Genomic DNA, 16203 nt, shown 5'->3' with positions numbered 1-16203 from the left:
GATATTTTATTTATACTTCTGAACAACAGTTTGGCAGCAAACAAGAAATGAACATAAAAGTAAAAAAGACAGACCCCAATGACTATTCTAATCAAACAGCCACTCACTAGTTCACCAATGCAGACATTTTTAGACACTTTCAAACATCCAACAGCTATACCTGAGCGCTCAACCAAATTCTTCTCTTTGCTTGCAAGGTCATATGAAACTTTCTTCTCCTTCTTCTCGCCACCTCTTATTCCTCCTCTTGTTTTTCTCCTCTCCTCCTCCTCTTCATCTGAAGAGGAACAGGAGTTTTCTGTGCTGCTGCCACTTGTGAAGTCAGCCAGATAGTCTGGTCTTTGACGTCTGGGTGTCTGGCTGCACTCTGGCATTGTAGTTAGGGGCTTGGAGGGAGAAAAAAATGACACAAAAATTTAAGGCACACAAATGTAGAGGTACAACTGAGAACTACTGATACATCAATTACACGACTTAATGAACATAAACAAGCTATGGCAGATCTATATGCACATTGACATCATTCTACTCTTATCCTTATGAAATATCCACTAAATGCATTCCCTTCCTTCTCATCACTATCAAAATCATGGCATTTTGGACAAATCCTCCCTTCACAGGTCTAAAACTGAAGCAGACTCCCAAGGGCATTATCACAAAACCCACAAACAAACTCTTGCACGCTCAGACACACACACATGGAAACGCAAAGTTGAAGAGTTGTTGCGCTCAGCCTCCCTAGGCTGCTCATATTACCATCTGTCACTGTGAGAAAGAGAGGTGACATAGTTAGCAAACACATGTGTACATTTGTTGGAATCTCATTTTAAAAGTAAGACATGAAATGCCCTTAAACCTTGTTGCTGCAAGAAGCAACATGATCGTCTTCATGCCATAAAACCTTTGGCATAAATGTTGTGAAAAACTACCTATTTATTATACAGTTTGTTAAACAGAATTGTTACATTAACATTTGTTAAGAGGTGGGCCTCATTAAATCAAGTGTTTATTTCACATTTTGGAAGGGCAAAAACCAATGGGATAAATAAGGCATTTATACATCCAACATGCTGTGGTTAGTTAGTTCAGTAATGCCACCAGAATGAATAGGCAGGAATTGATCACAACAACATAATCAAATAACACAGGTTAGGACTGTGGGTGGATGTTGTTTGACAGAGAAGAAAGAAATTAACACATTAGTTTAGAATGATGGTAAAGTCAGACTCATCAGAGTGATCAAGAGAGGAATAAAAATGAGGACTGAATGAAGGTAACTGAACTTGATTGCCCATGGTTTGGTTTCCTTCTAAGGAGCTTAGAATCCCTTTGGATGAGAGGCAAAATATCTAGGAGTGGGTACTGCAAAGTCTGGCTGCTCTTGATTCAAAGCTTCTTGGATAACCATCACCTCGGATTGTAAGAATGTGGACTGACATGGAGGAAAAGTGATTCAGAGTATGGAGTCAGAGAAAGACAAGAAAAAAGAAATAGGGAATACCAGAGTAATGAAAGACAACAGATATATGATTGTAATGCGAAAAGAGATTCCACCATCCAGTGGCCAAATCGATAGCTGCTTGAACAGGTTTGGAAGATGAGAAGCTGTTTTGGATATGCCCGAGCCCTGTTCTATGAGCAAGACTGGGCTAAGAGGAAAAATATGCAGGGTATAAGGCATAGACTGTATATAAGATTGTGATAAAACTTGAGTCCCAAAAGTCAATCATAAAATACGCAATATATAAAGAAAAGCAGAAACCTTAATGCTAGCTCAGCCTAAACAGAAAAAGATAATATAAGGTATAAACTTATGTTGTCTTTATCTCTGTAGAAACTTGTTCTCCTCCGTAATTCTTTATGTCTCATGTTTCCTGAGCAATAACAAACCTTAGTGACCCTTCCTTTCCTCAAAATCTAGTCTCTAATCCCTTTGCCTCACTCCTCTATTCTATCATTTGTTCTGTTTCACCAGATGGCTTGCGAGGTACTGCACCCAGAGGAGTGAATTTATCCATCACGTCTCCTTTTTTCTCTTCCTCTGAATGTCTCTCTCCACTCATTTGGCAATGTGGAAACTGAAGGGACCCAAATTAATTTGGACAACTGTGATTGTGTCTAAACAAGTCCTTATTCTGGCTAAGGCCTCTATAATGCAGCACTGAACTGCGCTGTCGAACAAGTGTTCCATCCAATTTAGCCCTCAAGTGGGATGGATGTAGATGTACGGGGAGCAAAAATGGATGGAGAGGTGAAGGGATGAAATGAAGCAAAGTGATTGAGGGAGTAATGTGGGAAATTGAGAGGGCGTATAGATGTGTGTGACAGAGAGAAAAAGAGAGGGGGAGGACAAAAAAAGAACCCCCGAAAAAGAACAAGAGAGACAATGTGACAGTTGCCTTCAAGTGGAGACGGGAGTTGTCTCTTTGGGCCTCTTCCTAATTATTTTCATTTCCACTTCAACTACAAAAGTCATCTTTTTGCATAATTTGTATGTTAATTCTGTCAGCATTATAATCAGGGATATGCCTTACACCTTTTGGTCCATCTGACACTGATATTTTTTGCATGTTTTCTTTGGTCCCATGAGGCATATCACCCCTTCGCTCCCTTTTCTCAGTCTAGATTTATTCTCTTTCCCTCACCTTAGGGCCCCTTTGTCTGGAGGTTTTGCCCATCAGCTTCTCGTCATCCAGTTCACATTGTTCCAGCAGATCCAAGATGTCCTCCTCCTACAAACCAACAGTAAGTACAGTATAAGATACTGAAAAGCTACACACAGTAAGCACAAAAGAACATGTCACTGTTGCAAAGTTGTGGTAATATAAGGGATATGATATTGGTCAGTTAAAAGTGAATGATGCGCGGTGAAATGTTTTGATATGTCGTAACTTTTTTTACCCTGCAAAATTACAAAAAGGACAAAATAAGTGAGGGACCAATAAAGCAATATAATTCACTGGCTAGTATGAAACATCAGAGAAAAAAATTGCTGTTAAGCAGAATTGGTAAGTGGCACAATTCAGAAAAGGCAGCATCGCAGCAGTTGTCAGTATGCTGTGGCCTTTGCCATTTGGCAACCACTTTAGCATAGACAAAGGTGATTAATGTTGATTTGCATTTTCGTTAAAGCCTCCAATTACCTTGTAAACAGAGAGGAGTGGCTGTTTTCTTTCATATTAGCCATTCAGCAGCTTTGGGGAGGTCTGTGAAAAGGTCACTGTGCCCTGAACCCTCTCAGAGACTGTGATGAGTACGTGTCTAGATGTAGATATACAATATGTGTTTTGTTTGTTTGTTTTTAGTTTTTAGTTTCTACTTTTTTCAATGTTACATACCCGACTCAGCTTTTTGTGAACTTTTACATGATGTTGCTCTTTTGGTTGCACTGCATTATTATACTGTACGTATTTGAGAGGAATTTAACTTCTAAATGTGTCCACCACAACAAAATGTTCAGTTATAGTTTAATTTGCCACCTAATCTAAAAAATGTAAGATTTGATACTCCATTCCACTTCTAAGTATTACATAAACAATTTTTTTTATTAATACCCTTTATCTTATTTTTTTTTTACAATTTGGTCTTAATTCAAAGGCTTTAAGTGAAAATGTAACTCACCACCATTTTGAGGTGAAAGCTTCACTACATGCACTATTCTCATTTCATAACATTGATCAGTGGTTACAGTGGAGCATGTCAACCTTTTCACACTTTTTAAATCATTTTTTCAAACAACAATTGAAAACATTACCAATGTTATATTTTCTCAATGAAGCAGCTAGGATTGCGCTGTGCCATGATAATGACAGGCCATAATAGGCTAATTGAAAGAAGAAAAACTCATCTTGGAAGTAAAAAATAAAAATGAGAGAGAAAATATCTACACCAATTTCTGGTCTGCTGAATATCTCGATTTTCAGAAATTTTAAATTCGAAAGATTGGGATCACACATCCTGTTCTTTCATAAAGACAGTCATGTCGCCCCTTTGTCCATCATGATCATGTTATAAGATAGCAAGGTAAAAACTGTAATTTATTCTTTATATCTCTATCCTCTGGTACTTTATAAAAGATTGCATCTTTGTGTTGACTAAATTAAACTTTCCTGAGCCTGGTGTTTCAACCCTGCTGAAACACTGATTGACATCTTGAGGAAAAGTATCTGAAGAGATTACCTACTTGAAAGGGTACATAATAACTTTCCAAATAACAAGACTATGAATATCTAAAGGCTGACGTTCCCAGAAAAGCTGTGGTGGTTACATATCTTATAAACAGAGAATATTTAACATACTTGTGTATACTTGCAGTCAATCTAATGACTTCAAATTATTCAATACATATCTAACCTGACAGTGACTGCGTGGAACAAAAATGTATGTATAAATTTTACTTTTCTGTATGTTTTAAATTGGATCATCTTCAGGTATACTTTACAGTAATTTAAATATTTAGTTGTGAATCTAAAAAAATCATAAATAAAAACAATATTCAAGGACTATAGTATACTCATATATATTACTTGGATATGTTTTTGGCAAATTCCATATCAACAAGCATTTTTTACACTTCTGAAAACGTTGATGCTTTAGTTTTTGCATTATTCATTCGGTGCATGTTTGCATCCATGCTTCTGTAAGGCACCAGACATTTCATCAGAAAAAACTGGCTTCAGTGTTTCCCCAAAGAATTTACATTTCCAGGGAATCTACTTATAGTGATTTTGTGATGTTTGATATCAAGGTGTTTGGTCATTAATGGTTATTCACTATTAACTTGGTGGCAAAACCCATTCTTTTGTGTTTTAACTTTTTTATCTGCATTTCATATAATAGTTCATATAATAGTTGTATATAAATGTATATGAATACACCATAAAGCAATCCCCAGTGTATTTCTATCTTTTGTTTCATTTATTTTTGACCTTAATGAAATCAAAAGAGGAGTGAGAAAAATACTTCTCTTAAATGTTTGAAACCTATCCTTTTGATTCTTACAGCTATGAAATAAAGCTATCATAGTGTCTAAGCAAAAACCGGCAGAAATACATTACACATTTGTCCTAAATATATTTTTATCCTACTCTCATCTCCACTTAAGTACTACACATTTCTCAGTATCTTTGTCACTCCTACCCACTTTCACAATGTATGAGGCGCGGAAATTTCCATCTTCCTGCATTCATTTGTCTCTAAAGTTTCGCTGAAGCGATAGAGGCAATATTCTTTTGCATTTATGTACATACATGACTTCTACAACTGTGCATGTCCATGTGCAACAATTTCCTTCAGGATAAATAAAGTTGTTCTTATTTCTTATGTTAACACATGGTTTCCTTTATGTCTGCTTTTAGGTGTAGAGGGTATAGATGTATGGACAGACATGGCAAAGCACTTTGAAACCTCTTCACATCTAACGTTGACAGATATGATAAAAACTACAGTAGGAAAACATAAAAAGAGGAAACATAAACCTGGAAAGCATGTAGAAGCAAAAGTAACAACGTTGTGTTGGATATGATTTACTTTTAAAATCTCATGCATAAAGTACAGTAAATATATTTGTAGAGACAGAGTGGATGGCAGTTGAAAGAGTGCCAAATATTCCACAGAAGAACTTACATATTCAAACGGAAACTTATTGTGGGACACATTTTCACATTATTTGCACACCGTATTTTGTTTCTGTCAGCAGGATCACAATGGACTTTTTTGTTGCAATCTGTTTGTCCATATCTCTCTGTAGATTGTGTGTATGTTTGTGGCCGAGTCTCTGTGGTTTACAACAAAGTGTGAATCTCTCAATGTGTGTGTGTGTGTGTGTGTATGTGTATACACATGTCCGTGTTTAAGTGACAGAGTGCCACTGATGTACGTGCCTTCATTTGTTTCAGAGGATTATTCATTTCCTTCTGAAGTGAAGCAGCTCGCCCGGCAAGGAAGGTCTGAAAGGCAGCCGAGAGCAGGCTTTCATACTTTTCCAACAGCAGCTTGTCATCCGGGGGGTAAATGCGTCTGTAGGCCACAGACACACAGACACATACACACAGAAATGAGAAAGGAGCAAGAAATGAGGAGAAACAGGGGGCATGAATAGAGAAGAATAGACAGAAAATAGTTGGGATTCATAATGAAGAGGGCAAAAAGGATGGAATGGACAAAAAGGAGAAAAATGTGGGCAAAAAGGAGAGTCCAAGAGTGGTGACAGAAATAGAAAGGAGGAAGTAGTTGTTGGGAAACAGAAACAAACAGAGAAGGGAAAAGAGGAGAATGGGGAAAAGGAGAGTAGGGATAAAGAAAAGAAGGCGATGGAGAGAAGATCGAAGAAAGGAGGCACAGAGAGGTCAAGGCACAGCAGGTGAGAGTGAAAAATGGAGAGAAAACAGGAGGAGGGACAACACAGGCATGTAGAATTATACTTAATTCAATGGAAGGTTTAAAATCATGGGGAACCCAAAGAAAAATGAGTGGCCAGATCAAGGAGGAAGAGTATAGTAGGAGATGACATTAAGAAAGAGGTTTACCTGGGGACCCTAAAAACTGTACCTTGGAAGAAGATTGAACAAATGACTAGTGGGGGCTGTAAGTTTTTTTTCTTATTTATATGTTGTATCTCTATTATTAATTAATACATGTTCCAACAGTTTTGTGGCCTCAAAACTAAGCTGACTGATCTATTTTTGTGTTTGACATCGTGGGTCAGGGACATATAAAAACCCCTCCTTTTCTGACTGAATTGTACATTTATACCAACAACCTATTTAGTCATCATCATAAGCACCATCACCATCATAAAAACAATTGTTTCACTAAGCTGATTCCGGTGGCTAGGTATCCATGTGCCCAGAAACGCACTCTTGCTCTTGATAAGAGACCGGAGGCCAGACAGAGGTCAGGTTCTTAGGTCCCAATATTCAACACTTTCCTACCCCTGACTGTGGTAATAAAGCTCAAAATGGACAAGAATGCATAATAAGGGGCGACCCAGGTGGAGTCTGAGGCTATCTGACAGCACAGTTGATGTACGGAGAATGTGGACTGTATGGCTCATAACAACAACAAAAAGGACCTCTTTCTCCCATAGCAATCCCCACTGAACACCTCATGGGATGCAGCCTTATGTGTTTTCCAAGTCCACTGAGTACATGTTGAAAGGTTGACTGAACTCTCATGAATCCTGCAGGATCCCAGTGAGAGTGAATAGCTGTCTAATGACCTGGACAGAATCAACATTGTTCTTATTTAATTCATAGGTTCTATAATCACCAAGAGACTCCTTTCCGGTGCCCTTGTTGAAGTATTCCCCAAGAGACTGAGCAGTGTCAACCCAATGTAGTTGGTACACACCCTCTAGTAACCCTTTCAAATAATGGGGACAACCATTCCTGTCCTCCACTTCATTGGCATTGTCCCTGATGATACACATATGTGCTTGTTAGCCATGACAGTCCTCAAAGTGCTATATTCTACACCCAACGTTGTTTCCAGTAGAGGTCAGAGTCTCTTTCCATGCCGCAAACTGCTTTGACCAAGCACTGCTTCCCTTTCCAGGACCATTTGATGGTTTTCCAGAACCTCTCCTTTCTACTTGGTCTTTCCAAAATCCTCCCACAGCCAGATTTGTACTTCTGCAACCACAAAAACGGAAGTCTTTCTGCGTCTTCCGCTTGACCGCTTTCTTTGGAGCTGGTGTTTACCAAAGTGTTCTCCAGCCACCACAACAAGTACCTTTGACCTTCTGATCACAGAAACCACTTGCACTGTTAAGACCCTAAACATGGCCCGCTTTGATTCTGTGTCCCCTACCTGCACCAGAATATGGCCAATTCCACTTGAAGACTGTATGATAGGGACCTTCACAAAGTCCATATTGGACTCAAACTAACTGGAGTTATCCAGGTATGTCCAGCAGATTTTTCATCTACTCCAGCTCAACACCAGTTCATGATCAGTTTACTCGGCTCTACTCTCTCTTTCACCCGAGTATCTGCGAATGTTCTGGTAGTATGTACACTTATGAACAATATTATGCCCCGCCATGGTGTCTAACTCATTGCTGCTCTACCAGGCACTTGTGAGTATTCTGATACTTGCCCAAAGGACTTAACCCTGAGAAATGCTAGAAGAGAGTCCTCCCCGTCTTGAGGATTTGGTTTTAAAACTAATTTTGTGAGGAGGATCCAGCTATTTCTAGATAGCAATGCTACCAGCTCTTGCACCAGCATCATTCCACAGTGCAAGAAGCTGCCCTGGGGTTCAACACACTCAAGTCTTCACCTGACAATGTTCTTAATTTGACTGTCTGATACTATTTAATCATGCTTATGGCATATGTATCAGTACAGGATTTGATACAAATTTATATATATATTTTTACTTTGATGTGTCAGTCAAAGGGCTACATAGATCAGTGAATTTAAGGACCTCGCAGCAGCTGTTATCCTTTCAAATGTTTTTGTTTAAAATAGAAAGAATACTATTCTTATAATCTGTATAAAACATTTGACAAGTTTATATGTATTAAACATTTATCAATTGCAGCTGCTTGTAAAATGAAGGTGAAATGCACCGACTAGCTGAATATTCCTTTGATGCCATTGGGAGATGGACTGTGTCTACTTGATGAAAAAGGGTTATCAAAATTTTGAACAATTACATTCATTATCAAAACCCCTCTCATAAAAAGTGTGAGTTAATGAGCTTTGCCAGAATACCATTTTTATGTTGAGAGGTCTCTATTACAGTCACTCCAGGCGGGACTCCAACTTTTTGATTAACTGACTGATTACCTGTCTGAATCGTAGAGGGAGTTGACTGCAATTCATGCAAGCTGGGACCCGTACTCATCTTTTCTTGCCATTCACTCACTTGATAAGTCAAAAAATCACTTGGACTTGTAAAGAAAACATAAAAGGCAAGTGTTTATGAGCCAACTGATTTTCGAAAATGGCGACTCATAACCTAGTAAAATAATGTAAATAATGTATTTCCATTGAAAAAGAGAGAGAGCCAGGAAGTCAGTTGGTCTATCCTTTTGTTTACTTTAACTTTCGGCAGCATTTTTTATTCTCCTGAGAGTTTAAAGCTCTACAAATGGCTCCATAAATGTAAGGCTGGCACTGCTATTGTGGGTGGGGTTCCTGGAGGGTATAGTACCCTCTCACTGGCTGTTTTGCTTGTTCCTTACCTATAGTTCCCCAGATGTTGTTTTTCATGCTCCTCTCTGCAAATCTGCTTGCGGACTTGTGCCAGTCGTTCTTTCTAAACGTCAGAAAAAAGCAAAGCATAATATCGTTCAAGTCGAATTCAGCTCATGGAAGACAGGACAGTAAGTTTTTACATGGCAGTATTTACAAGACATTGTCTAATAAATAACCAAGACATACCCATATCCTCCTAAACCTTAAAAATCCACAATCTTATCAGTTTGGTCTTTAAACTAGAGCATTTCTATGATTGAAAAGGGTCATGTCAAGCTACATAACAGAAATGCTGCGACCATATTAGACAGCTCACAGCCCACCTCTGACCTTACTGGCAATTCTAAAGTCCAGACTGCACTGTAAAACTGGTTCAATTTTTCCATCTGGGCCTCTTGGCTTTTAAATCATATTCTTGAAGAGATAAAGCTTGTACAATTATCGACTTTGATACCACTTACAAAAACCTATTTACATAGAATGACCATTATGTCACTGCTGACCCGACAACTTGAGTAGTAAAGGTCATCACACCCAGAGAAGGTTGGAGACAACCTGATGACCTCTCTTCTAGGCCAAGGCTTCACCAATTAGAAATGGTTGTAGGTTAAGAGCGCAGGCATATTATACAACTTATATTACGATGTCAGTTCATCTTTTTTGAGCCTTTTTCTTTATATGAGGCCAATTCCATCTATGTTCGAAATGTTTACTCTATAATCATAATTTCTATTGATAATCATGAAAAGATATTTTTCCAGCAATGCTATACATAACAGTAAATAAGAGCTGATTCTTAAAAAAGCCCTTCAATCGATAGTAACGTGAACTGAACCATGGCAATATTTCAGATACAACCTATCAGTACAAAATGTTGATTTCTGTTTTTGGTTCACTTTATTATCAATAATATAATTTAACTGAATAGATATGTATCTATTTTTTATCTAATATCCGTTTCTAAGTGCTTTACCAACTCCTCTCTTCTTCGCTCCAGTGTATGACGTTGTTTCTCCCAGTCTGAGGAGGAAGCTGATAGTTTCTTCATGGAGCCATGGCCGTAGAGCCTCCTCTGTGCTTCTGCCTTTTGCTGAGCAAGGTTGCGTTTTTTATCACTGGCTCTGGATGAAAATAAACAAATACAATGTATGATAAACGTATGATATGTATGATAAATAAACATAACATATTGAAGCATATTTTTTCAATGCCACATAATTTGCTTTTGTCAAGAAGTAAATCTTTTTCAAACAAAATTTACATTTAGGTTTACAACTTTACACTGCTCTTATGCGTACTATTTGTATATGTCGCTCTTTTGCGATCTATTTGTATATGTTGCTTATTTATTGTTTCAAGACTGCATATGAATATGAATGGCGTCTTGTAGGATAAAAAGTACAGTGCTGGACTCATTTGTAATTTTAAAACTGAATTTGTGATGTCACAAAAAAAAAATCCCACAAAACACCTAATTATTCAAGAATAAATTCCATGCAAGACAAGCAAAACAAATACCCATGAACAAAAAGGACCAAAGAGGTAATTTTAAACAAGTTCGGCATTTCTGTTGGGGATAAGGGCAATTAATTTTGTCGATTACTGGCCTTTTAAACTGAATATTGAGTGTTTGGTGTAGAGGTGCATCAATGTCCACGCATGACTGGGTCTGAATTGATTCAATGTTGATACAGTGGTGTAGTGAGTAGTCAGAAGCCACAAACCCTCCCTTAAGGGAAGCAAACGCATTACTAAAAGCAGAACTGACAGAGGTAGAACAAAGCTCTCATTCAGTTCAGCATGAGCAGTTCGTCCAATAGTAAGAACAACTCTTTAACTTTCAGGTCCTTCCATGATTTGTTTTTACAACCTGAAATTCAATTTTTCATTTTTTGGGAAGGCAAAAAAACAGCCACAAAACAAATCAATTTGATCACCAATTTGTTTGCATATACCGAAGCTAGACAGAAGAATAACATGGAATGGTTACGTCACACACCAGACCGAACTAAATTATATCTACTGTACTGCATCTAACGCATCCATTGTGTGTATCAGCATCATATTGGTCTATATGTGTGAAAAGCAGACTATATTTAGAGTAGTAAGAGAAGAATAGCCATAGAGGGCAGAGATGCAGAGGTCTGGTGTGCAATAATCAATCAGTTAACATACACATTGTCACTTGGGAATTAAGTAGTATATAATGAAACACATACACACATATATATCTACACACATATATATATATATATATATATATATATATAATTGTGCTACTCAATGAAACACTTGTTACAACTTGCATTTAAAAATAAACCATATAAACATACTGTACATTGTATTTGAATGAAGGGTGCAAAATTCACGAAACACTTTTTCCCATCGCATCACTTTAAAAACAAACACAGATATTGTGGAGGACAATTAAACTGTCAGAACCCCATAAAATAATAATCTTGGACTGCCTCCGCAGTAAATAGGCTACATGATGGATTTCCTAAGTGTCAAATGTGAGCAGTACCTAATGTTGAGGAGTTTAAGAGCATTGAGTAGAACCCCTTTCTTCACATCATAATCAATCTTCTGATCAGTTCCAAAACTTGGAGCTCGATTAATCTGCCAAAGAAAAAGAGACAGGTTACACATTCTGATTTAAAATATTTTTGTAAACTGTGGAAGTTCATATTGATGTTTGCAAAGTTCAGTCCTTTGTCTTCACAGACAGCATTTTTTGAATGGTTCTCTAAGGTTTACTAATTTCACATCAAAACTAAGTGCTCTAGGCTACTAATGAAATTCAGCCAAAATTGATTGAAGCTTACATTTGACTACATTATACATTTTGCCAGAAACATTTACGAGAATCTTTTGCAAGAATCAATGAAAAAAGTCCATATTGCCAGTCATGGACATTAGATATTGTCAGTTGTTATACCTTACGCTTCCCACCTACCTGTTACCTACAGTCATCTTGCCCTTAAGTTGGCTGAGAGGTTAGGCTGCCTCTGAAGTTGCTATCGTGTACAAACAGCATAGTGGAATACTTTCTTGGAAGTAAAGCACTACACATACAGATAATGCAGGGGAAAGTGATGCCCCCCATAAATGGTAAGCTCACGTAAGGGCAAGGATGGAACCTACAATCCTTGGCATTTCTGCCAATAGTTTTCTACTTAAATGGTTGTAGAAAACACTTTAGTTTCTTTACAATTTCTTTGCAGTTTTGAAATGCCATGACAATGAAAGGCTATTCTATTCTATAACATTGACATCAAACAGATTAAATAAGAGATCTCACCTAAAAATGTTAACCCATTTAGAAAAAAGGTGGCCCTCACATTGTACTCTGTCCAAAGACAATGGTACACATGAACAAAAATTTTTAGGTCTCTAAAAAAAGCTAAGGTCCAATTGAAAAGTACTGATATAAGAAAATCACTCTTGCTGCATCACAGAGAAGTCAAACAAAAATCAAAAAACTGTGTCTATGTTAGAAGGGCTGAGGATCACAAATGAGCTTTGCTGGAAAGCAATATGAGAATACTCAAAATGATTGATCTGGAAATCCCATGATTGGTTGAGCCAGAATGTACTTTCTATAGCAAGACACTGAGCTGTAATTAAAACATGAAGTGTGCGTGACCACCAAAAGACAAGCAAATGAGGAGTAGAGTAAGAGATCAATTAATATTTTGGCAATCCTGACTGGAATATTATCCTATGAGGTGTCTTCAAACAGTGCAGAGAACACCAACTAAAATTCTGATGTAGTTTGTTGTATTTTTAAAAAATAATTCTCTTGAATAAGTTTCTAAGAGTTGCACAAGTATTTATGAAAATGATGAATGAATTTTCACAAATACTTGTAGAACATAGGAATAGGAATATATCAAATTAGACCCTTGAACACAGCACACAAGGTAGACCAGGGATATAACAATCCACAATAACAGTACGTTCAATTGATTTGACGAATAATTATCTTGGGGAAAATTTGTGAGGAAAAAAATTTATCAAGAATGTTCACCAATACATTTTTTATCACGTGACCTAATTTTTTTGTGAGTGCATGCATTTTTCTTTTTCCTCTAGTTTTTTCATTCCAAAACTACACACTACAGTTTTCCATTCCATAGCAGCATCATAGCCAGAATGTTGAACCACATTATTTATCAAAGTTTACAAACAATGACAGACGTATTGTAATACCAATGAGTGTAGCAGTTATATCTTATAAATTTATAGTCATATATTTGAGGGGATAAAGATTCATTTATGAAAATGAGCAACCAAACTCAAAAGTTCTTAAAAAGCCATTTGCAAAATGGCTTGCACTTAAAAACTCCTTCCTGTATTTCATCCCTGTCTTCCGAACTAATTAAATAATAATTCACAACCACAACCAAATCAGGAATTGAAAGCCAGAGTGCTGGCTGTGTTAAAAACTATGTAACAGATAGCTAATGACTAATTGCAGGTCATTTCGATTGTGACCGACAAAAAGAAGAAGTAAAAAAAGGCATCAATAATGATGCAGAGTCCCCTTTGATAGCTACTCATGTTTTTTTTCTGAATAAAAGATAGTAACAGTTCAGAGAACAAATTAGCAGGGCATGACTAAGTAGATTTCAGTAAACTTAAGAACCAGTTCTTGCAATCTTTTTTAATCCACAAAACCTTTTCTGAGCTTGTTGGACCGATACCACTTGTTTCTCTTTGATGATGTCAAGGAGAGAACCATCATATTCAAAAATGACATGTCTCAATGTAAACATGATGAAGAATGTGTGCCATCTGACATGTTTTTTAACATAGCAAACATTTATCAAAAGGTATCTGAGAGGTAGGAGCTGGTGAATGTATGACAAAAAGGGAACCTATTCAAATCTTTCAGTCAATTCTAAGAAGTCAAGAATATATAGGTTACTCCACTGTGTTGAAAATGATGCAACACCTCTACCTGCAGTATCATACCAACGAAAAAAATGCAATAGGAGAACAGAGGTCTATTTTTATTTAAGTACACCCTGATAATGACAGCCACAATGAAATGAGAATGGCTTTCAAGTGCTGTTGCCTATGAGTAACAACTAGGCTGTCACTGATCCTAGCAACGGTTGTCTTGTTACTTGTCTTCATTTCTTAGTTTGATTTATTGTGTCAAGCTGTCACAGGGTAGACTGCATCACAGCACTCATTGTCTCACTGATCCTCAAAATTTTTTGGTGTCTTTCTAAGCACAGCCAGTCACACTCCTCCTGGCAAGTTTCACTTTCCACTTTGTTTTTAATGTCTCTCACCACATTTTCTGGTCACTCTAGCTGCTACCTCTTATTCAATCTGTATGTGTTCCCGTGTTTTTTTTTCTCTCTGGCAGAGGAAGTTGGGCTAGTATGGTCCTAATGAAACCCCTGCAAGCTCCCAAACCCCCCGCTCTGACTTCCTTAAGTGACTCTGGCAAGGTCTTAAAGGATCCCTCAGTGACTCCAAGATGCATTCAATAAAAATGTCAGATGAAAAGATTAGACACTGCTTTTACTCCTTCTTTGATTCGGTTCAGCATCAGCATTAAATGAATACGGTCCAAATGTCTTTTACTCAAAAAGCCAAATGAGTCCACAGGAAAAAGAATATATCAGCCAGTAACATTTCACAGAACAGCTTAATCCTTTTCTGATCACCCAATTCAACATGACAAGTTCAGTGGGTGTACTGCAAATCATTTTGTACATATTACATATATTTTCCTCACTTGAGAGACTGAGATTTTGACACAGACAATGACAGAGCCGAGACAAACCTTGTATTTTATCTGATATTAATGTAATTGTTTCAGGTCAATTATTACTTTGGTAATCACTCTTTCAGGTACAAATTTAAGAGCAGTCATCAAATTCAGAAATTTAAGCAATTTCTAAGACATAAATTCTAGGTGCAGGTTACCTGGACTTCCATATCAGTTTTTTTCATCCCTTTCACTGACTAAATATGAATCTAGTGTTGGTGCAGGACACTTAACAAATACATTAATGTCATGCAAATATTATGGAAACATTTTTAATGCCGTTATAAGACCTTTCTCTTTAATGCACCAGCATTCTTTGGATTTTGCTCGGATGAATACTAGTTTTTGCTTGATTTTTATCATTGTAAATTAATGTAAACTCTTAAAAGAGAATTCTAATCAGTGATCACATGGCTCATTGTTAAAAATTTAGTGGCCATCAAACAGTTTGTGCTTTTTGTAATAATGACCCTAATAACATCACAATTGCAATGGATCAACAACAATCAGCTGCCTTCTTTCTGCGACAAATTGCTTCCCCCCGATCAACATCTATTCAGTGTCTGGAATACTTGTCAAACAAGTGCAAGGGCTGCTCGTGATTAATTGGTTCAGAAAAATGACCCCCTCTTATTATTCCAGGCAGAGTGTAAACAACCACTGCTTTGACAAGTCTCCCATTCTGCTATGCACACTCGAGGGTGTCGGCACAGTTCAACCGCTGTCAGAATGGAGTGTTTGTTGCTGTACAATAGTGGCATGGAAAAAGAGAGAGAGAGCATGAGCATGAGTAGCAGAATGACAGAAAGATAGAAAGCCAGCCACCCTTTTAAGTCTTGCTCTTGTTTCAGCCCTTTTTATCAAACTTAGTTTTGTTTGTACGTATCAGTTGTAGTGGTCAAGTTGGACAGTGGATAACACAAGTTGAGGTATTGGCAAAGTTCACAACACTTAGCTCAGCCACCGGTCAAAAAGGACAGGCCTGAGTAGCTGGCTGGCAGGGTGTAATTGTTTGAGATGACAAAGTTTCACTAAGATATGTGCACACAAATAGATGTTGTGAGTCAATGGTGCACAGAAATACTGATAGCCATGGAAATGGTGAAGCACTCAAACCCATAAAAGACAAAGATGAACACTTAATCTTCACCCAATTCTTTGCAAGCATGATAGAATTGATCAATAAAACATACCTGGGGTCCAAGAGTATTC

At 37.4% G+C, this 16203-nt stretch overlaps 1 protein-coding gene across 8 annotated transcripts in view; it reads right to left on the bottom strand.

Moving 5' to 3' along the window:
• Positions 1–16203, bottom strand: part of ttll7 (tubulin tyrosine ligase-like family, member 7) — a 66012-nt gene that overhangs the window by 25110 nt on the left and 24699 nt on the right. For all 8 annotated transcript variants that reach the window (XM_086162210.1, XM_086162211.1, XM_086162212.1 and 5 more), the window contains exons 10-15: positions 11728–11822; positions 10177–10324; positions 9191–9264; positions 5883–6018; positions 2646–2732; positions 161–386 (exon numbers count right to left, since the gene is read on the bottom strand). In XM_086162210.1, coding sequence (XP_086018336.1) covers positions 161–386; positions 2646–2732; positions 5883–6018; positions 9191–9264; positions 10177–10324; positions 11728–11822 — 766 coding nt within the window. The remainder of the gene's footprint in view (positions 1–160; positions 387–2645; positions 2733–5882; positions 6019–9190; positions 9265–10176; positions 10325–11727; positions 11823–16203) is intronic.

The sequence above is a fragment of the Fistularia commersonii genome, chromosome 16 (genome assembly GCF_037954325.1).
Source record: "Fistularia commersonii isolate RoL2024-O1a breed Wild chromosome 16, RoL_Fcom_v1.0, whole genome shotgun sequence".
NCBI classification, from domain to species: Eukaryota; Metazoa; Chordata; class Actinopteri; order Syngnathiformes; family Fistulariidae; genus Fistularia; species Fistularia commersonii.
Note: the sequence above shows the minus strand (reverse complement) of the source record. Positions and strands in the feature narration are given on the sequence as shown.